Raw genomic sequence first — 22,206 nt, 5'->3', positions numbered from 1 at the left:
TACTCCTCCTTCCTCAAAAAGATGAATCTTTTGGTTTGCATTAAAAGAAAGAAAAGAAGATTACTTTCCCACTATTTCAAACCTCATGGAAGTACTACTCCTAAATACATTTAAAAAACTTGAAAACAGTGCTTTTACAAGGTTTGAATGGAAAAGGCTACACTGATTCTGTATTTTATACATTATCTTTATTAATACTTTCTCTGCATCTTTGGAAGAATATCTCAACTCAATAAGCTAATCAAGTTATAGTGTGAGTTTTTGTCTTGACCAAGTTAGCAAAACAAAGAGAAGAGAAAATTTTAATTTTTTTTTTTTTTTAAAAAAAATGAAATATTTTCATACACGGTCGTGTAAGCTTGTATAACCGTGTCTGCTCTCACAAAGAGTTGGAAAAGTCATAAATCCCCACCCATTAATTAATGCCTTGATACTCCACCGTTTCACATACATGTTGCACAGCCGGCTATAAAAACTTTCCCCCAAAAAAAACAGAGAGAAAGAAAGAAAAGGAAAATAAACACAACCAATTTTCTCTCAATCAGTCTCAAACAAAAATAAACAAACAAAATCCATCACTCAATAATTCCACCCTACCCCTTCCCCTCCCCCACCAGTGTCAAACCCAACACAAATAAATTCGTCAGTTCCCCCAACCATTCAAGTGTTTGCAAGAACCAAAAAACACAAATTAGAAACCATGTCTCCCCTTAAACTTCCACTCTTAGTGGTGGTGGTGCTACACCTTCTAGGTGGTGCAGTTTTCACCACCACCACCACCACCACCATCTATGCTGCTTCTACTAAACCTAGCCCTTGTTTTCAACTCCTCAATGTCAGAGCAGCCATCGCTGGCACAAAAATCCGGCCGGCAAAAACTACATCTTATCAAGAATCTTCAGAAATCAGCGGCAAATCCGAGAAGAAATGGAAGCTAGAGTTAGTCCATAGAGACGTACTACTCTCTTCAAGCAACTTCTCCGATCACCGCCGTCGTCTGGAAGAACGTTTGAAGAGAGATGCAGTAAGGGTTGCTAGTCTTACTCGCCGGCTTTCCGCCGCTCATGGTGGTGGTGCTAGTTATGAGGTGGAGGATTTCGGGTCGGATGTTGTTTCGGGTATGGATCAAGGGAGTGGTGAATATTTTGTACGGATAGGTGTTGGAAGTCCTCCTACGGACCAATACATGGTGATTGATTCGGGGAGTGATATAGTATGGGTTCAATGTCAACCTTGTAATCAATGTTACCATCAGGCCGACCCGGTGTTTGACCCGGCTGAATCCGCTTCGTTCTTAGGCGTCGCTTGCAGCTCCAGCGTCTGCGACCACCTCGAGAACGCCGGCTGCCATGCCGGGCACTGCCGGTATGAAGTCTCATATGGTGATGGATCTTACACTAAGGGGACCCTTGCTCTTGAAACACTGACTTTTGGAAGCACTGAGGTCCGAAATGTTGCCATCGGGTGTGGGCACATGAATCGGGGCATGTTCGTAGGGGCTGCGGGTCTATTGGGTCTCGGTTGTGGTTCGATGTCGCTTGTCGGACAGCTTGGTGGTCAGACCGGCGGTGCTTTCGGTTACTGTTTAGTTAGCCGTGGAATGGGATCATATGGATCCGGGTCATTGGAGTTCGGACGTGGAGCCATGCCCGTGGGTGCTGCATGGGTCCCATTACAACGAAACCCACGGGCCCCAAGCCTTTACTATGTGGGCCTTTCGGGTCTAGGTGTAGGCGGTATTCGGGTTCCAATCTCCGAAGATGTTTTACGGCTATCAGCATTAGGTGATGGAGGTGTTGTGATGGACACCGGCACAGCTGTGACCAGGTTTCCAACACCGGCATATATGGCCTTACGTGACTCCTTCATATCAGCCACGTCAGGTCTGCCCCGGGCCTCCCGTGTATCGATTTTTGACACGTGTTACGATCTTTCTGGGTTTGCGACCGTCCGGGTTCCAACCGTGTCATTTTACTTCTCCGGCAGTGGCGGTGGCGGCGGTGGACCGATACTAACACTTCCGGCAATGAATTTTCTGATACCGGTGGATGAAGCTGGTACATTCTGTTTTGCTTTTGCACCTTCTTCTACTAGCCTTTCTATAATAGGGAACATTCAGCAGGAGGGGATCCAAATATCCTTTGATGGATCAAATGGGTTTGTGGGATTTGGGCCCAACACTTGCTAATAAAGCTATATATTATCTTGTAAAGTTTCAATTGTTAGTGAATTTTGGGAATCTAATTGGAGTAGTAATATATAGTAGTGGTAGTAATTAAAATGAGATTAATGGATGCATTAAACTATTAATAGTGTGTATCCATTGACCTAATTAGTGCATTAGACTAAAGCTATGCCTTTTCTCAATGAAAAGCTTATGAGATTAATGAATATTCACGTGCACTTAAGAGAGAGTGAGAGAGAGAGAGAGAGAGAGAGAGAGAGAGAGTGATTATGGTGTCAACAAGTGTGATAGGAAGAGAGGATTAAACAATAGAAAGAGAAGTGAGGGTCAGAGGTTCATAAAGGGAAAGCAGAAGCAGTCAATAGTGCTCACAAGAAAATATGAAAAAAAGGTGTTTAACTTGGGAAGAAGAGCTCTCACTGCTTTGAGTGTTTAAACATAAATTGAAAGCATCCAAGAGATCACTTTACCACCCTGTCTAGCTAGTTGAAATTATGGACCTTTGGGGAGAATAATAAATTGCTCTTTTCTTTCCATTTGTTGCTTTTCCTTCTTGTGGAAAGCCATTCTCCATCCTCTATACCCCAAACATGCACCACCATCTCTCTCTCACAAGGGAGCCACCACCATGGTGGACATGTGAAGCAATCAGTTTGGAGTTTTGGAGTGCTTTTACTGTTACCCAAGCTGGTATTCATTCAAGCAATGACTTTTGCAAAGGTATTTTAACTTTATCTTTTAAAGATTGAGGAGTTTAGTGCTTTTGCCAGCTGAGATTTAAAGTGTCAGGAAGAATTGATTGGTTGTGACCTATCCCCTAGATTCATGAGATGGGTTTTTCTGTGTGTGGTGGGTACTATTAATTTGTCTCACAGTTCAGTTCTACTAGGTTATTTTAAGTAGATCCTGAAAGCTGCACAAAAGCTGAAGTTTGGTGAAATTGGAGAAGTGGAGAAGAATCAATAAAAGTAAAGTAGTGGGAATTTGGATATCTTGGGATATACATTCAATTTTCTTTTGCATTTGAACACCCAAACCCCCTAACAATGCTTTAACAATGCTTGTTAATTGCCTCAGACAGCCATTATTGGCTGTACTGACATAACATGAGAGAGAATGTAAAGATTACTTTCTTTTGTTAACCTCTCGTTTTCCATTCTCTACTACCTTCAACTTTCTCACAATCAAATATGCTATTTCACCTTCTATAAGTGAAGTTATGTTAGTTATTTGATCGATACGTCAAAAGCTCTGAAACTAATGGAACGCGTTAAATCAAGTTTTTTAACTTATTTCATACTAGGCTGATCCAATCTAGCGTTCATACACTAGAGTGGACCCCATTAAGCACTTAACAAACCGTCACGTTTTCGTAGCCGTTGTCCTCGGTGACTCTCACTCTAAGCAGCTTTCACTCTGGCGGTAGGTAGTCCTTTTCAAGTGGCTCCACTCTGCTCCAGGATTTTTGTCTGGCGGTAATTAGCTCTTTTCTTGACGGCTTTCACTCTACTCTAGGTAGCTCTCTCCTAGGCAGTCTTTTTCGTGACTCGAACCTCTGACGTGGTGTCTAGCTCTGATACCAAATGTTATGTACTTGACCGATACATCAAAAACTCCGAAGCTGATGGAACGTATTAAATCAAGCCCTTTAACTTATCTCATACTAGGCTGACCCAATCTAACTAGAATGGGCCCCATTAGGCACTTAGCAGGTTTCCATTATACCCATTAGGCCATTGCCCACTTGGGCTATGTTACTTTCATTGTAAAATTGAAAGAAGTATTTAAAAGGATTTTTCTTGTTGACACCACTTGAGATGTCAAATAATTTTTAAACTTATAATCTTGCCATTTTAATTTAGTAGATTTTTTCCTTTTAATGAGGGTAAGATTTGTCATTTTATATGTGTATTCGAAAGACATATGAACAATGACAATTCTTGTAAATGACCGTCACTTATCTTATTTCTAAAAATAAAAGAGAGGGTTCTCTAAGCAAACAACATAGGAGAGCCAATCAATGAGACGCTGCAAAACAGTATCGAACATGGGAGGGCAACAAGATCATTTCATATGAGGAGGAGAGAGATACACAGAGAAATGCTAGAGATCTCATTGTATCCTACTCCAAAGGTTTAGACAACATTTTCCTTATATTCTAAATACAGTTATGGACAAGAGATCACTGCTTGTTTGTGTAGCCACTGCACCAACACGGGGCCCAATGAAAGTGCACACATGGGTATCTTTTTGGATGAGATTTTTGAGTTCATTGGGGGTTGGATAGTGATTTCATGCACTCCTGTCCCTGACGCAAAAACCACACGTCCAAACATCGTTCTTTTTCTCTACACTTATACAAGTATCATTTAGGCAATCCCTTAACTATAAATAAAAACAGAAAGGAATAGAAAGACTTGCTTTTTTTATATGGTTTTATTAGGGAAGATAAACGATTGAAGTGAAGGAGAGATTAATTTGATCCCTGGAACTGGCTATAATCAGGCAATCCCCTTACTAGATATGCTACTTACATGCAAAGTGCGGGGACCAATAAGAGTGCGTACATGAACATTTATATGAATATGAATTTTTAATTCACTGGGGACTGAGCAATACTTTCGTACAATCTTATATCTAGGTGCAAGAACCATACGATCAGTTAGCATTCTATTTCCCATTGAAAAAATTAAGGTACATTACTTATCTAGGTCATGTCCTCACTTTTCAATGGGCATGGGAAGAATTGGATACATCACCTCTCCATGCCTTATGAGATTTGTAAAAATAATACTCATGTGATAATAGTACTTTACCAAAAAATAATTAATGAAAAATAAATTTGAAGGACAGTTTTGAGCTGTGGTGCAGAGCTGGGTGTCCTTGTCTTGTAGTGGACCTGAATGACAAACTCTAAAAAGTGAAGGTCATTCTGGTCGGCCCACTGAGGTCCATTCTCTCAGCCTTTTTTACAAATTCTCTCTCTCTCTCTCTCTCACTGGCTTCCCGCCAAAGTCGAGGGTTATCATGACATGAGGTGATGAGAATTGTAGGAATAAAACCGTTACTTAAATAACATAATAGGAGCAGTTGGTAGATCACAGCATGATCCTCTGATTGGCATCGAAGCTACTGAACATCAACTTTGGTGGTGCCCTCAAGACTTAGATTGTTGAATATATGAGTCCATCAAATCGAATTTAAAGTGATTAAATTAAATTAATTTGATTTGTATCATAATTTTTTATACAATATGTTGTCAAAAGGTTATATAATTTAAAGTATTTGCAATTAAGATAGAATTTGAGCATTCTATTTATATGATTGTCATATTGTACATATTTGAAATATAATTTAAGAATATAGGAATGAGTATTTATATTGTCTCTGTTAAACAAGATTGTGTGAGAATCTTGTATGGACTATTGTTAGTTGTCACTATAAGATAAAGACTCAATGACAACTAGGGATGTAAACGGATTGGATTCGGCTTGGATAGTGCTATATCTGCATCCGCATCCGATTAGCTTTCAGACGGATTCGGATAGTGCTAAACGGATACGGACATGGATACGGATCGAATATTTTATCCGTTTACATATAAATATAGCTTTTTGAATAGCTATAGCATATCCATATCCGCATCCGTTTAGTATTCGGACGGATTCGGATAGTGCTAAACAGATACGGACACAGATTCGAAAACGGATTTCGGCTATTCATTTACACCCGCTTGTACTATGTTTTTTTTGCCGCAGTAAAATTGTTGTTGCTAAAAGCCACATTTATAAATAGTATTTTTTTTTCATCAGTACTAAATACCCAATAGTTACGAATTCCGCAGTGATTTTTTTATTTCACTTCTAACAATGAATTTTAACGGCAATATATTTTTAGCGCAATTAAATGACCATGCGCGATACGTATTCCACTATGGGGGTTTTTTTTTTTTTTTTTTTTTTTTTGTGTATAAAGTAGACTTACTGATGAGAATCATGTGTACAATGAGTGGCTTCAAATAAACAAAGATCATTAAACTACGGAATGGTAATCGATCAATCTATCACACATGATAGATAAGGTCTTCCTTGACAAAACATCTGCAATTACATTCATAGTCCTTGAAACCAAAAAAATAGAAACAGACACAAAATCAGCCATCGTGGTTTTACTTTACTGCCGATAAATGAGGGCTTTTGCAGTGATTTTATTTTATCGTACTGTCAGTAAATGGGTTATCTTAGGCATCGCTTCTAATTTTACTACTGGTAAATAGGTGACCAACAACAATAGTTTTATTTTACCATTGGTAAATGTGAATCTTCGGTAATTGTAAAAAAAGTACCACCATTAAATGTCACTCTTTGGAAGCGGAAATATTTTACCGCGTCTAATAAAATATTTTTTATTATTAAATAAAACAAACATATCTTTTTTTGATAGAAATAAATAAGGGTGGGTGGTGGCAGAACATACAAACTGCCAACCAAGTCTCACTTACTTTTGATTATAGCCATAGATTTTGTAAAAGATTAATCTGTACCGTTGATTGAATTTTCATAGACACTGGTTTTCGGCTGTTGTGGTAAAACATTTTAAAGAGTTCTCACTGCAGAAAGAGAGTGTGGGTTAATTGAGAAGAGGAAGAAGGCAACGACAAGCTGTCAACGAGAAAGAACCGAAGAAATGAATGATGCAAACCAAGTTTCGGGTGGCATCCAGAAAGAACAAAAACAAAACCTCAATTCAATATCACAATCACACAATAATACCGTCACTAAGGGTCTGCATGATAACACTTCTGTTTCTAGACCATGATTCTATTCTAGAAATGATTTTTTGTATTTCTGTTATTGGGCCAAATTTCTGGGCAAAAAACACATTTGGTAACGCATAATAATTTCTATTTCTTGGTCAAAAAAGAAACAAAAACGCGTTTGTTCTGCACAATCATTTCTATTTCTATACATTTTGTAAAATTTAAAAAATGCATACACAAAAATTTGGTAGAGGTGGATGTGGTGGTAGTGGAGGTGGTGGCGGTGGAGGTAGTGGTGGTGGTGGTGGTGGAGGAGGTAGCGGTGGCGTCAATGGTGGTGTTGGTGGTTGAAGTTGCATTGGAGGTGGTGTTTTATTTTAAACATGAAATTACTATTTTGCCCATCAAATTAAGCATCTGCTCATTAAAGAACAATTCCCCCCTTATTTCTTCTTTTTATTTCTGAGACAAAGAAGCTTCAAATTGGAACTACTTTTTTTCTATTTCTCAGCAACTTTTTTGTTTCGATTCATTCCCAAGGACAAAAAGATGAACTGATGTTAATAAACAGAGTTCTCTTATTTTTGTGTTTCCAAGAACACAAAAACAGAGGAATAGAGAAACAGAAGAGTTATCATGCAGGCCCTGATTCTCTATCTTCAATTTCCAAAATCCCACTCTCTATTCACCTTCCATCTTTATTTTGATCTCCTTCTTCTTCTCACCCACTATTGCCTTCACCATCAAAAGGAGGATTAAGCCCGCCAAGTTGCTCATTTCTTTTGCAGGCATATCTCCCTTTTGGTGGTATGTGTAATGGTTGCAGAGGGGAGGAAGGGGGAGTTTCACTTTTAGCAGAGGTGGGGTGGGGGGTAGGGGAGGGTGCTTGCAATGGTCGGGTTGGGATAGGAAGGGGGTAGTAGAAGGGGGTTGAATCAGGGGAGGGTTGCAGTGAAGGTCTAGGGGAGGGACAGAGGGGTGGAGGGGGAGACGAAGAGGGGTTGGGGGCAAGCTGGCAGGGAGGGTGCGGTAGGGGATGGGGCGACGGTGAAGGGGGTGGGAGTTTTAGGGAGCAGGGGAGGGATGGGGGTGAGTAGGGGAGTTGCAGTGGGGGTGGGGCTAGGGAGGGAAATGGTAGACAACAAGGTGCAAGGTTAGGGTTGGAGGCGAAGTGGAGGGGTTAAAATAAATACATTTAGCGGCAGTTATGTCTCTAACCTTGTTGGGTTTAATAATAAAATAAGAACATTTAGTAGTAGTAATTACCACCACTAAATTTATATTATTTAGTGGTGGTAAAATTACTGCCACTAAATCTGCATAAAAGCATGATAGGTAATACTGCCAAAATTTATTAGTGCAACACAATTTGCGACAGATTTTCGGCAGGGAAAAACTGAACCAAACGGTTTAAACCGAAATTGTGAAATCATTTAATAAATTGTTCGATTATGATTTTAAAATCGAGGCTATTTAATTGAGCGGTTTAAACCGAACCAGATTGTTAACAAAATAAATTGTTTAATACTCTTAGATGTACATAAATGTGCCAAAATCAAACAAAAACCATTTACCGAAATCGAACCACACCATTTAAACCGAAACCATGAAACCGTTTAATAAATGGTTTGATTATGGTTTCAAAATTGAAACCGTTTAATTAACCAGTTTAAACCGAACTGGACTGTTTTACACCCTTAGGTACTACTATTAAATCAAAGTTTTCTTGTAGTGTGTTATAAGTAACAAGATTCTTTGTGATACTTAAGAGATCCTTAGTGTTGTTGTTGTACCTTGTGTGCTTTAGTGTTACAATGGTTAATGCCTACACTTGCTATATATTGATGTGTTGGATTGACAATGTCATTTGTGAATGGAAGAGATATTCAATAAAGATTCCATTTCTTGAACAAATTGAATATCCTAGGAAAATTATATGAATATGATTGATCTAAATTCCGATCTTGGTGGCAGTTTGGTAAGTTTATAAATGTAAAATATAATTATTTTATAATTATATTTGAAAAAGTTTTCCAAAATTTTTATGTCCAATCAGTGGTAGAGATTCTTTGATGTAGCTATTTGGATGGGCTAGGATTTTTGACAGTGTCCATATTCCATACCTATAAACCCGTTATGTGATATTGTTAAGTGGAAGCATTTTAACATAATTATTTCTATCAGTTTAATAGAGTTTTTGTTATTATTATTTATGGGTTTACTTATTGCTAAATAATTACATAACTACATGAAATGAAATTTTAGATAATTAATAATATTTACGTACATTGAATTTTGACTTTTGTCACCCAATAGGATCCTATCACTTGACATCTGACTCCTTTAACAGATTAAGGTTCCCATTCTAAAAATAGAGAGCTTGGGTAGGGTCAAGTATGCATATAGTAACCTCCCTCTCTCCCACTCTTCCTCCTACACTGTCTCCAAAAGTGGGAACTCGCTCTTTTGCAAAAGAGACGCTTGTTTAATTACTATATCATTTTAGAAATATTGTGCTTGTGGTACAAAGAGATAACCCTAAACCCTAGTTTTGGTTTTTGTTCGAATACCCTAATGCCTACTAGAAACGATTCATGATGGAAATTTTGAGTCATCATCGCCATTCGCCACCACCAACATCCATGCCAATAAGTTCAAAATTCAAATTGCCAAAGATCATATGTGCAATTTGCCATGAGAAGTGCAGTGCAGATTCTACAGTTTTATTTTAGTTATTGGACTCCCAACACTTAGGTCGCTTCAGCACTTCATTGGCGTGGAAGACCATCTGTAGAATTGGCTGTGAAAGCTCTTACAGGGTGTTGTTGATCCCACCAGAATTTGAAACACTCTTTGTGTATATTTGGGCAGAGTGGAACTGTAGAATTTTTAAAAAGTCCTCGAACACTTGTGGCTCGTAGAGCTAGTACGTAACGATAATCCAAGATTCCCGTTACAAGGGCTCCAAGAGAAGGTATAGGGTAATCCGATATCCATTGGGAACCTTCCAGTGGAGGGTTTAAACTTTAAACACCGATGATGGGGCAAGATATGGAGGGGTGAAGAATGGGGAAAAAGGGTGGAACTAGAAAGTATTAGAATAGCTCTTGAAGTGGCAGCTGAACGTACCATTAAAGTAAAGTCAAGATCTACTCCCATCATTTGGCTATTCAATGTTTCAATGGAGCTCTCAAGGTCCCTTTTGGAGAGCTGTTGGCATCTTCATAAGATCATCAAGCTTCAGAGGATTGTTCATTTTTATTTCATTCTCCATTGTGTGCAGAGAGGCTAATAGGCCTGCAGATTGGTTGTCTAGGATATATAGCTCACTTGATGAAACTCAGATTCCTGTGAATAGGATCATCACGGATCTTGACCAAATTTTGTAGCGAGATGCCTCGGTAGATTGTTTATGAAGTGTTCTGTGATCCACTGCCATAAGCCTTATATTCTTCCCCTCCCCGTCCTCCACACCAGATATGAGCTTTCTCCCTTGATTTTTCAATGCTTCCTATTAAGTTTTTAATTTCACAGTGAACTACCTGTCTTTATAGATTTTTCAAAGTTCTTTTAAACCTGCATAACATATGATAATATCAACTTAGTCAGAAGTTTTGACCAATGGAAAATGATGAACAACGATAACTTATCCATAAAATTTGGGCCCCAACTGACCGGTTGGAACCCAGCTCTTAAAAAATCACAAGAATGACATTTCATTGGAATTGAATCTAATCTCTCATTTTTGTGATCTTCTGTAGGGCATTGTTTTCCTGCATAATCCACATATGAAGGCTTTCCCCTGATTATATTTCAAGTTTCAGCCCAGAGTTCATATGGCAAAATAAAGCTCTGAAAATCCATAATAACTTGAAACACTTTAAAAGCATCTGAAAACAAATAGATGACTGAAAATACAGGGAGGTTTGGGACTAAAAACAGATACACAGCAGGTCAAAACAACCCCTATTTATCCAACTGTATGAATTGGTGCATCTCCTTATCATGTGGCAAATAAGGTAGAACACCTAGGAAGGCTTTCCTATTTGGTCTGCGCAAAAAATTTGCCCTTTATTTAACTTGGAAGGACTGGTTTGCTGGATGGCATCCTATAATTGATCATTAAACTGGATATACTCAAAGTGGTTCAATGGCTCTTGGACAGAACTTATGGAAGCTGGGCAAGGGAATTATTTTGCATCCTCTTAGATGTTTTCATGGAGTTATCTTTTATGTCTAACTTAAACAGTACTGTGATAGATCAATAAATGAAGCAATGCATGTGCCTACTTCCTATGCTTCATCCACTAAACATGTTAGGACATGGATCACCACATCGCCTCCCCCCCGGGAGGTGTAATGTGCTATGAGCCTATGATATTGAGATTGTGTTATGTGTAAATATGGATTCTTTGGTATGGTTAACTTTCTACTACCACACCCCCCTCCGAAAAATAAAAACTTCAATAGTCACACTAAGAATATCAATAAAAATATGTTGTTTATATTATACAATGAAGAGAAATTTTGTTAATTTGGAACATTCCTCAACAAAAAATTATCAAACAAAATTTCAGGAAAAAAAAAACTCGAGAAACTATAAAGAAAATGATAAATTTTATTTTGCTACAAATTTTCCTAAATAAAATAAAAACAGACGCCCCACATGGTGCCCAAAAAGAAGAACAGAGATAAGAATGATCCTTTTTTCTTAAGGGGAAAATTTTATAAAAGAGAAATAAGTACAATAAGCTGGGGGAGAAGACTGTGAAACCATTCCTTCATGTTCTGCTATATTGTTATCCTTTTCTATTCATTATAAAATATCATATACAATAAAGGGGGAAAAAGTAATTATAACTGAGAAATGTAAACGCTAAACAATCACATGAGATTGAGGAACACATGTTTTTTTTTTTACAATCATGAATTTCATTAAATTGACCCCTTACAGCCAACACATAGACATTCAAGGACATTCTAAGATATAAAAGGATATACAATGATATCTCAGTTTCAATTGTGACCAGTAATGGATGAGTATATATTATACAACTAACCAGCTTCAACAGTTTAGAAATTCCCATTAAACCAGAGGTTAATGTAGAATGCTTATTACCATTAAAAACCCAATATATTATTTTTTTATATTCATTTCCTAATGTGAAATTGGTCCAGCTATTTTGGAAAGAGATGCAAAGTTGTACCAAACACCTAGAATTTTATGACAAATTAAGTGACAAAAAAAAGTATGTTATACCGATGTCAATCATTTCTTGTTTTTCTTCATAACTATGCTAAATATGGAACAAATTAAAAGGTTATACTAAGTAAGAAATGCCGACTGATTAGAAAATATGAATGATTTGAAAAGTTAAGTAAAAAGCTCCTGTCAGGCACCATAAAAAAATTCATTGCAGAGCCTCTCGACTTGTCTCAGAATTGATTTGTATTGATGAAATGAATTATCTTAAATAAAGATGTAACTGGATAGTGGTGGCACTGAATTTAGGCAAATAATAACACTACATTGCACTGAGATGGCAAACACAAGAATAAGTATACTCCACGAAATTAATACATGATGTGGGACAAAATAGAAAAGCAACCAGGAAATGGGCCTCATACAACAAATAAATTCTAAAATAACCAAGCAACGTCCAGTAGACATAGTCTAAAATTTACCTATCCATGCTCAAGATGGTTTGAGGACTGCAATAAGTAGAATTCTCTTTATGGTACCTGATGGGGAGTGTAATAAAATTCAAATGTAAAGAGATCCATACAAGATAAGAAAAGAAACAATAGAAGGTCCAACTTCTCTACTCATACACACTTCCAGAATTCAAAATTTCCAGCAAACAGACCCCTCTTTGAAGAGTTACCAAAGGAAGGTCAACCTGTCCTGAATGTGAGATATTAGGACTCTTAGATATCTAAGAAACCCCAAAATATCAACAAAGAATTAAGAATCTAGTATACAGTTGGTTTTTAAGATAGTTGGTACTGCTGCCAATGGTTATAACGCTAAGGAAAATGAGAGATGGAAACAATTACGGTCCAAGAACAATCCAATTGTATGGCTTGTAAATTGCAGAAAATCCAACTAACAACTTTCCAACACAGAAACAAGAACAAATGTCCTTGTTATGATCTTGCAGCAGAAAGGAAGTAGAGATGAGGACATAAAGTACTTACTATAAAATGAACAACCACTTAGTAATCAGCTACAACTAAAGCCCACGGTAATGCTGTATAAGCAAGAAGAGAAACTTTTAAACTGATTAAAGAATCAAATTTAGTGTACCAATTTATTCATCTGAGCCCCACAGTTAAACTACCATATTCCGACTAGGAAAAGAAAAAAACAACAAAACAAGGTCTTGAAAAATATAAATAATGAAATCTTGTATCCTCCTAAATTGAACTCCACCACAGCTGTATAACTTAATATTTTGCCTAGAAATTCTAATATTTATATTATCTTAAAAATGCAATGAGTCATTTTTAATTTCTAAACTAAGTCCAGCTCCAGAAACTCAAATAGAACCAAGAAAATAGACGACTAAACACTATGTTGACTCAAAACTGAAGATGTCACATGAAATTCATTATTGACTAACTTCAAGTCTCAGTTTACATCACACTGCTCGGCCTCTCTGCATCTTTATATGTATAATATGACATTCCATAACTTTCACTTCAAGAAGAAAAGTAAGAAAAATCCAACAATTCAGTTAGTACCAGTATGGCAGTATCTGGAGCGTTGGTCAAGAATCCTTTTTTTCTTTAGTTTTAATTGGGGAGGGGTGAATTTACTGCATGAATCTATGTAAACTATTTAGTATAGAATCACTCCAATTAAACCCGTAAAGTGACTTTCTTTATCAAAGACCTTGTGTTAGAGATCCTACGGGAACAAGATTCAGCACAGTCAGATCATTTGGAAAGATAAATTAACTTTTCTTAGGGTAAACCAGCTAAAATTTCAAACAATTCAAAGGGTCTATAAAGTAGCTTATAGCTAAGATCATGATACAGCAGAACTTCTGGTTTGGAATATGCATTGAAGTAAAAGCAATTTATCTGTTAGGAATGGCAAACATTTGGAAACTTTTTTATTACAGGAGGCACTATCACCAAAATGTAGTTCTGGGACAATTAAATATTAAATACAAATGCAAACGAACCCTATCAGTTCTAAAGGGTGCAAAGTGCAATAAGTCATGAATATGATAAACACAGTTGTCATGGCACCATGGCATCTAGGCAACACGCAGCTGAGCGGCCAAGGAATCCAAAGTGACGCTCCAAGAATATTTACCATATTCCTAGTATATTTTCTACATTTAAGGTATGTTTTCCAAATTTAAGGGATATTTCCTTCATCTTCCAGGTCTGGGCACCTTGATATATATTTCCTTCCTTGTTGCCTCAAAGACACCTTGAAAACCTTGATTATAAGAGGGAAGAATGTTGCATCTATAATCCTTCTTTACTCTTACAACATCTATTAGTCATTGCAACAGAACACTTATATATTGTTATATCCTATTTAACAGTAAAAGCCTAACTTTAAATTAAGCTGATAAATGACTGCCCTTAGAAAATGCTATCCCAGTCGAGCACTCCAGCTGTTCCCAGTGGTACCAAAGGCTGGTACCCCACTAATATTTGGGTACAAGCCTGAGTGTCTAACAAATTGCTTAGAAATGGACCTGCAAAATGGTACTTTATTGGTTTCAGTGCCCATAGAGAAGCTCCAGACTTATTCCTGTGGTTCTTTCTTTCCTCTTTTTTCAAATAATATGAAAACGATATTGGGAAGTTGGAGAGTCGGCAAACATGAACATATATAGTTCCTTTGGCATTATATATAGTTTTTGAAAGTTAAACGCATCTATCCATACTTGTGTCAGGGTGGGCTAATCGGATGCCAATGTTTATTCCCCGATCTGATATTGATTGGGTCCAAAAAGATTGGACCCATCCTACTAACTGGGCTAGATCTGTTATGTAACCCACACCTGTGTCACTTCAAGTTTTTGGTACAATTATACTTTAGACCACAGAAATGGTTTAATTTCTTGCCTGAACCTTCTTGGTGGATAGTTTCTGATTATTATAAATGAGGACAGACTAATAGTTTATATTTTATATAATATCCAAAAAATCCCTCCAGGAAACACTTCTGTCAACGTCATTGATTGTTATGCCATACATTTAAGCATGGGGCATGTATATTCAGATATTTACAATATGTTTGTCTTACTACATCTGCACAATAATACTGGCTTTTAAGCCTCAGCTAGCTATGTCAGACTAAAATAATATGTTATGCATCACTCCGGCCTGAGTGACGGCCAAGCAGCAAGAGGCATAGGCACAGCTTCAGTTGAACCTGTTGCATCTCAACCATTCAAATTCAGGTTTGATTCCTTGGTCTTTCCTTGAGAAATGGTGTACAAGGAATACCTGACAACTCTGAGCATAGAGGACAAGTTTTATTTCAGACCATGAATAGATATCTCAAATCTTCCACTGTAAGCCGAGTTGCTGAACCACCCGCTTGATCTTCTCCAAAAGCAGATGCAACCATCTTTTTCTTTTCCTCCTGCAAATCAATGCGGCAGAAGATGAGCAATATTAGTGGGAAAAATCCAAATGCCAAAGAAGATTGTAAAAATATGTGAATATCCTCAAGACAAAATATTATTAAGAGATGACTATACAATTTGTTCTGTCATTCAGTTGTTCCTAACTCAGAGAAACACAATTGGCAACCGCCCAAACCCCAGCCAAGAGATCAAATTTTCTATACCAATCTCACAATTTTGGGGATTCATGTGGAATATCTTGGGTAAGTGGTTCCAATCCAAACTGAAGTCCATCTAGCAGGAGGTTTCTTTTCCCAATAGCTCAGTTGTTGACCTGGGAACTTGGAAGCCCTTGATGGACCACCATTGCTGTTACGAAGTGAACACCGATTATGTCGTCCAGATCCATTGAAGAGAGAGGAAGTGGTTTCTTAGCCATTGTCCAATCATCAACTTCATCCACTGTGGTAGGAGTCCATTCAACATCAAAACCCCGTAGGACCTGTGGCTCCCCACCCCCCAAACAAAAATAAAAGGTCATCATCTGAGAGCTTAACGTGATCCTACATGTATAAAGGGCTTCAAATAAAATCCCATTAAGTTCTCTCAACTGTGTCTTCTGCTATCATGGTTTTAAAACTTGGGATCATATCCTAGATTGACCGAGTCAACTTCGGGTCTGGAGCAACCATCTTCTGATACTACCTGATAATGGCTAAGTAACTTCAAAATTCGGCCAGAATCGGGTGGATTGGCTGATTGCCTGGTTCACCTTGGGGTTGATGGAGTAAGATCCTAAGTCTGATTCCGAGCTCTAAAATGTATAAAGGGCTTCACATAAAATCCCATTAAGTTCTCCCAACTTTGTCTTCTGCTATCATGGTTTTAAAACTCGGTATCATATCCTAGATTGACCAAGTCAACTTCGGGTCTGGAGCAACCAACTGCTGATACTGGCTATAAGTAACTTCCAAATTCGGCCAGAATCGGGTGGATTGGCTGATTGCCTGGTTCACCTTGGGGTTGATGGAGTAAGATCCTAAGTCTGATTCCGATCTCTAAAATGTTGTCCATTGTAGACCTTGATTGTAGTTTCCTGAACATGAGGGACCCAATCATAGCTTTTTCAAACTTAAGGGACCCAGAAGGTGTAATTTACGCAATCTAAGATATTGATTTTTTCCCCACCAGCAAAACTGATTCTTGAAAAATTTAAAAACATGATGATTGATGCACCCAACTAAAGAAGATTATTTTTTAATCTACTCAAACTTCCCAATGCAGAGGATGGCAATGAATCTAAGAGACTGAGCCTCAATGCCAAGAAATCCTATCCAGGACCCATGTATTGAGCCTGCATTGAATCCAAAGTTTACATGAAAATGTAACTTTAAAGAGGATACATCTTTGTTGAAGAACCATTAGTTAATCTATTGGTTGTTTGGCTAAAGGGTGTAAACTTTCCCTACAAACGAATCATAATCCAAAGTATCTTCATAGAGGATTAGCTTCAGACCATTTTTCTAGAACTTCCTCTCAAGATACGTCTGTACCCAAGCTATAAGCATCTTATTTCATTGTAAATTACCATTCCAAACTCCATCCATTCTCTCTACCACAATATCCATCACCTACTCTCCATCAAGGTTTAAAATCTCATTTCGTTTCAGTCTTCGCTCTGACCGAAATTTCATCGAAATGTGGTATTTTTTCTATGAGTTTTGCTTGGCCATTTGTAGGTAAAAAATGCCAAAATGACAGAGATTTCCAAAATTTCCGAAACGAGATGACCGAAATTACCGCGATTTCCAAAACGAGATGATCGTCCGAAATATTGCATTTTTTCAATTCTATGTTGCATTTCATTTCGACTCGACCGAAATACTCGAAATATTCAAAATTTCGACCAAAACGAAACGAGATTTTGAATTATGCTCTCCATGGCCACTTCATCTTCCTCTTGAGAACAACTTGCCTCACTGTCTGTAATCTGGACCTATTTGTCACCCCCCACTAACCTTTTCATACTCTAGTCCAAGAAATTCCCGACTGTTTTGGCTCTGTCCAAGTTCCCGTCACCCCCTCTTCTGGGCCTACCCAACTTTTTTGTCCAATCCCACCGTACTTAAATTTTCTAAGAGAAGCTCCTAGTGCTTCAAAGCAATCCTCGACGAAAAGATAAATGATGGTCTCAGTTGTAAATCATTAAATTTGTGACCTTCATTTTCTGACTCTCCACTTTGTCTTCCACCCTCTAAAAGTCTCTACAAGTAGTTATGCCACTTCACTCTAACCAAATGGCAAATAATGGAAGATGTTAATCTCCCTTGATTCATTTTCCTTACCTCCTTGTTGACCCACAATGGACAGCAATAAAAGTTAAATGCCAGATAAACACTCTCCTCCCTCCCATACAGAATTTGTGTGAACTGTGAACCAAGTACCAAGAAGCCATAGCCAGATCTACATCTGGTATGGGGTCAAAGCCATCCAACCTTGGGACCAACTCATATTTCATATTAATTTCATTCACATTTCTTAAAGTGGTAATGAAGCAGCATTTTCCCATTGTGTATTAAATCAACATCCTAAGAATCATCTGACCAAGCAGACAATAATAACCTCATCTTGACCAGTCCACTTATTGCCCTATGCTTCCAATTTGCAATTCAGAGTGGAGCTTTTCTTTAAAATGCACTTGGGACTTGGGTAAATGGCCCAGTCAAATTAAGTAGCATCAGAAAGGAAATCAGCACCCAAGGGACATTCACTTTTGGAAGCTAATAGATCAAAGAGGAAATATTATCTGAGTTGGAAATATTGCAAGGATAATTCAAGAGAAGAGAAGATTAGAGGAAGAAAAGAGAAGAAGAGAAGAGAGAGTGTGGAATCGGATGGGAAAGAGAATGGACTCCTCTCCCCTATATTGATTTACTAACATGGTATTAGGAAGTACATACACATTACGAGAGAGGTAAAAGGTAAAAAAGGAAAAATACAATATAAGTAATGCAGTCCTAGATAGGTAGGAGACCTACTAGGAGCCAGATAACAGGATCAATAGCAAAAGGGATTGCTGGTTCGAATGGACAACACTAGGTTTTAGGTTAACTCTAGGGTTTAGGATGGGAATTTGGGAAAGGGTCTTATATAGCTTTAATATGCAGGTCTAGGAGATCATTATGGGATAAAAATAATTGGATTTGGTTAAGTTTAAAATTCTGCAATTCTGGACAGAATTGAGTTGCAGGTTTTGGGTTTAATGGAGTGGAGGAAAGGAGGGGATATAGTGGGGATTATGGACTGGGTTTAAGGTTGAGTGTAGGGAGAGGTGTGGGGAATATAGGCTGGAAGTATGGTTCGAAATTGATGGCCAGATCTGTAGTTATGAGGGAGTCCTAATTGAGGTAGGAGTTGCAGGTTTAATGGAGATTAGGGTTTGATGGATGGAGGGGAATGTGGATTAGGTCTAATGAAGGGGGAATGGCTGGACAGATTAATAGAAGAAGGTTTAAAAATCAAATTGCAGGTTCAAACTTACTGAATTGCAGAGAACAATGGCAGCAGCTTGATAACTTGAAGAAACCTCCCGATCTTCACGATGCAAGGAGTCGCAGGAGTCCACCCACCCTATCCACCTTGAGATCCACAAAGATACACACTCACAAAGAGTAGCAGCAATGGCAGCAAGCATAAAGCTAATTTTTATTAATCAAATTCGTGTTCAATACCTGGCCCCCTTAGAACCTTATATAAAAGACTCAAAATTAGACTTAGACACTAAAAAGGAATGGCCTAACCCAATCCTTAACCTATTAGCTAACTTAAACTGACTAGGAAACTGAAATAGACTCAAAATAGAGTCCTAATGACTTAAAAACAACTTAAACTACTTAAAATAAAAGAAGATTCCCTACTAGCCAATAGGATATAAGAACCTCTTAGCCAATAGGATCACTTCACTTAAATTAGACCAATTGAACCAATTGGATGCAACCAATTTAAACTGATTCAATTAAAAACACAACATAATAACCAAGTATAGAACTAAAATAAACTAAACTAAGGCTCCTACCAAAACCCTAGGCTTAAGGTGGCTTCTTCAATTCGAGGAGGCTAGGATCTGCATCAATAAGATAACTAGATAATAAACCAGTGCCCAAAGTACCCTTATTACATAAACTTAACACTCCCCTCAAGCTGGAGAATAAATGTCATACATTCCCAACTTACACAAAAGGGTACTGAACTGGTGAGAGATGAGTCCTTTGGTGAATATATATGTTAATTGATCACCTATCTTCAAAGGAGTGCAAATGTAACCAGAGTCAATCTTCTCCTTGATGAAATGTCGGTCTACTTCAATGTGCTTTGTCCAATCATGTGCACGGGATTGTGAGCAATACTTATAGCAGCCTTATTTTCACAATAAAGCCGCATAGGTCCCTCTATGTCAAATTCCAACTCCTATACCAACCGTCTCAACCATAGGAGTTCACATACTCCATGAGACATTGCCCTAAATTCTGCCTCTGCACTTGATCTAGCCACAACAGGCTGTTTTTTGCTCCTCTATATGACCAAATTACCACCCACAAATGTGCAATAGTCCAATGTAGACCGTCTATCAGAAACGGAGCCAGCCAAATTGGCATTAGTGTAGCCTTCATACAATAATCCTTTTCCTGGTGTGTACTTCAAGTACTTGAGGATGTGAGATAACATCCAAATGCAAGGTTTAAAGTATCGGTATCGGGTATTGTATTGGAAAGATGATTTTAAGAGACGTATCATATTGTATCGAAGGGTATTAACCATATCAGGTCACGTATCGACCCTACACAGTTAATACTTTTTAAGTATCATATTAGTGCCGTAACATATTGATACCCTAAAAATAAGATAAGTATCGACGAATACGTTAAGATACTTAAAATCTTGTCCAAATGGCACTTTTGGGAGCAAAAACATAAACTGACTAACCACCCCAACCGTATAGGTGATATCTGGGTGAGTCAGAGAGAGGTAAATCAACTTCCCGACTAGTCTCTGATACTTCCCTGCATCAACAAGGGACGGACCACAGTCTTCGCCTTGTGATTTTGCTCAATAGGAGAATTTGTTGGTTTACAACCCAACACCCTTGTTTCTTTCAACAAAACGAACACAAACTTCCTTTGACAGATATTTATTCCCTTCTTAGACCTTGAGACTTCAATCCCCAAGAAATACTTCAAGGGTCTAAGGTCTTTTGTTAATTATATGTACCGAGGGGTACAATGTGGTGTAACTGTGTAACTCAATAGGGGAGTCTTCCTCTATTGAGATTTGAGTCTTAGAGTCCAGACTTTGAGTTGTATCCATCTTTTATCTCAGATTCCTATTACACATGGGAGTCTAGAGTTATGTAATTTGTTGAGTATAAATAAAGACCTTTTTTTGTGTGTCTGTGTGGGGGGGGGGGGACTGCCTACACTCGATCTTTGCTCTCTAGTTAGTCCCCATTTCTTTCCTTCATCTTCTCTCTCATCTCTCTTGGTTCTTTGGTTCTACTACTCTGATATTGTTACATCTTTAATCTCAAATTGTTGAGCCAAGTGGAACTTCAGTCTGGTTATCTCAACCTGGTCATTTTCAGTCACCATATTGTAAATCCACATAGATAATCAGGGCTGGGATAGTACCATTATGTTGCCGGGTAAATAAAGTATCGTCAGCTTGACTCTGGGAATACCCATTCTTCAGAATGGCCTGTCTAAGCCTCTCAAACCAAAGCCTTCGGGGACTGTTTGAGACCACATAGATCCTTTTAAGAAGGGATATTTCCCTTCAGCTAAAGGAAACTTGAAGCCTGATGGAGTATGCATATACACTTCCTCTTCTAAGTCACCATGGAGGAAAGCGTTCTTCACATCCAGCTGCTACAATGGTCAATCTCTATTAGCCGCCAATGATAAGAGAACTCTTATCGAATTGTGTTTAGCCACATGAGCAAATGTCTCTTGATAGTCAATCCCATACACCTGACTGTACCCTTTGGCTACCAATCTGGCCTTATAACACTTAACAGTGCCATTGGACCAATATTTGATTGTGTAGACTCATCTACATCCAACTGGAACTCTCCACATGGGAAGATCAACCAACTTCCAAGCATAGTTCTTCTTAAGGGCCATCATTTTCTTATACATGCTTCCTTCCACTTTAGGCTAGACATAGGCTCAGTGACATTCTTGGGAATGGGAGTAGAGGAAAGAGAAATTGAGAAAGCAACATCTGTAGAACATACAACATTATAGGAAACAAACTTGTCTATAGGATTAGTACAAGCTATCTTTCCCTTTGGAATAACAAAGGGAAGATCTAACTCAGAAGGAGGAGAAGAAGTGTTAACTGACTGAGAAAGATGAATCTCAGGATGTGGATCCAAAGAAGACTCTTGGTAGGTCTTCTTTTCCTTTCTTTTATACACAAGTAACTCCTTATTACTAGAACCCTTTGAATGATCAACAACATCAACATCCACATCCTTGTGTTTCCCCACATCAAGCAGGAAAGGAGAGATAGGCAAAGGAGAAAGGAGAGCGGTAGCACTAGTAGACTCTTTACTTCCCTTTACTTCCACTACTCCCCTTGAAGAGGATGCTAATGAGTAAAGAAAGACA

The 22,206-nt window shown here is 38.1% G+C and overlaps 2 protein-coding genes across 2 annotated transcripts in view; one reads left to right on the top strand and one right to left on the bottom strand.

Annotated features, from left to right (window-relative positions):
* The first annotated feature begins 700 nt into the window (after positions 1-700).
* On the top strand, positions 701-2,247 carry LOC122665779 (protein ASPARTIC PROTEASE IN GUARD CELL 2). The gene has a single exon (XM_043861917.1). The coding sequence runs from the start codon at positions 701-703 to the stop codon at positions 2,186-2,188; it is 1,488 nt and encodes a 495-aa protein (XP_043717852.1). The 3' UTR covers positions 2,189-2,247.
* Positions 2,248-15,136: 12,889 nt separating this feature from the next.
* LOC122664344 (helicase-like transcription factor CHR28) overlaps positions 15,137-22,206 on the bottom strand; it is a 126,586-nt gene continuing 119,516 nt past the window's right edge. The window contains exon 11 of the mRNA XM_043860120.1: positions 15,137-15,558. Coding sequence (XP_043716055.1) covers positions 15,454-15,558 — 105 coding nt within the window. The 3' untranslated portion in view covers positions 15,137-15,453. The remainder of the gene's footprint in view (positions 15,559-22,206) is intronic.

This window comes from Telopea speciosissima, chromosome 6 (assembly GCF_018873765.1).
Source record: "Telopea speciosissima isolate NSW1024214 ecotype Mountain lineage chromosome 6, Tspe_v1, whole genome shotgun sequence".
NCBI lineage: Eukaryota > Viridiplantae > Streptophyta > Magnoliopsida > Proteales > Proteaceae > Telopea > Telopea speciosissima.
Note: the sequence above shows the minus strand (reverse complement) of the source record. Positions and strands in the feature narration are given on the sequence as shown.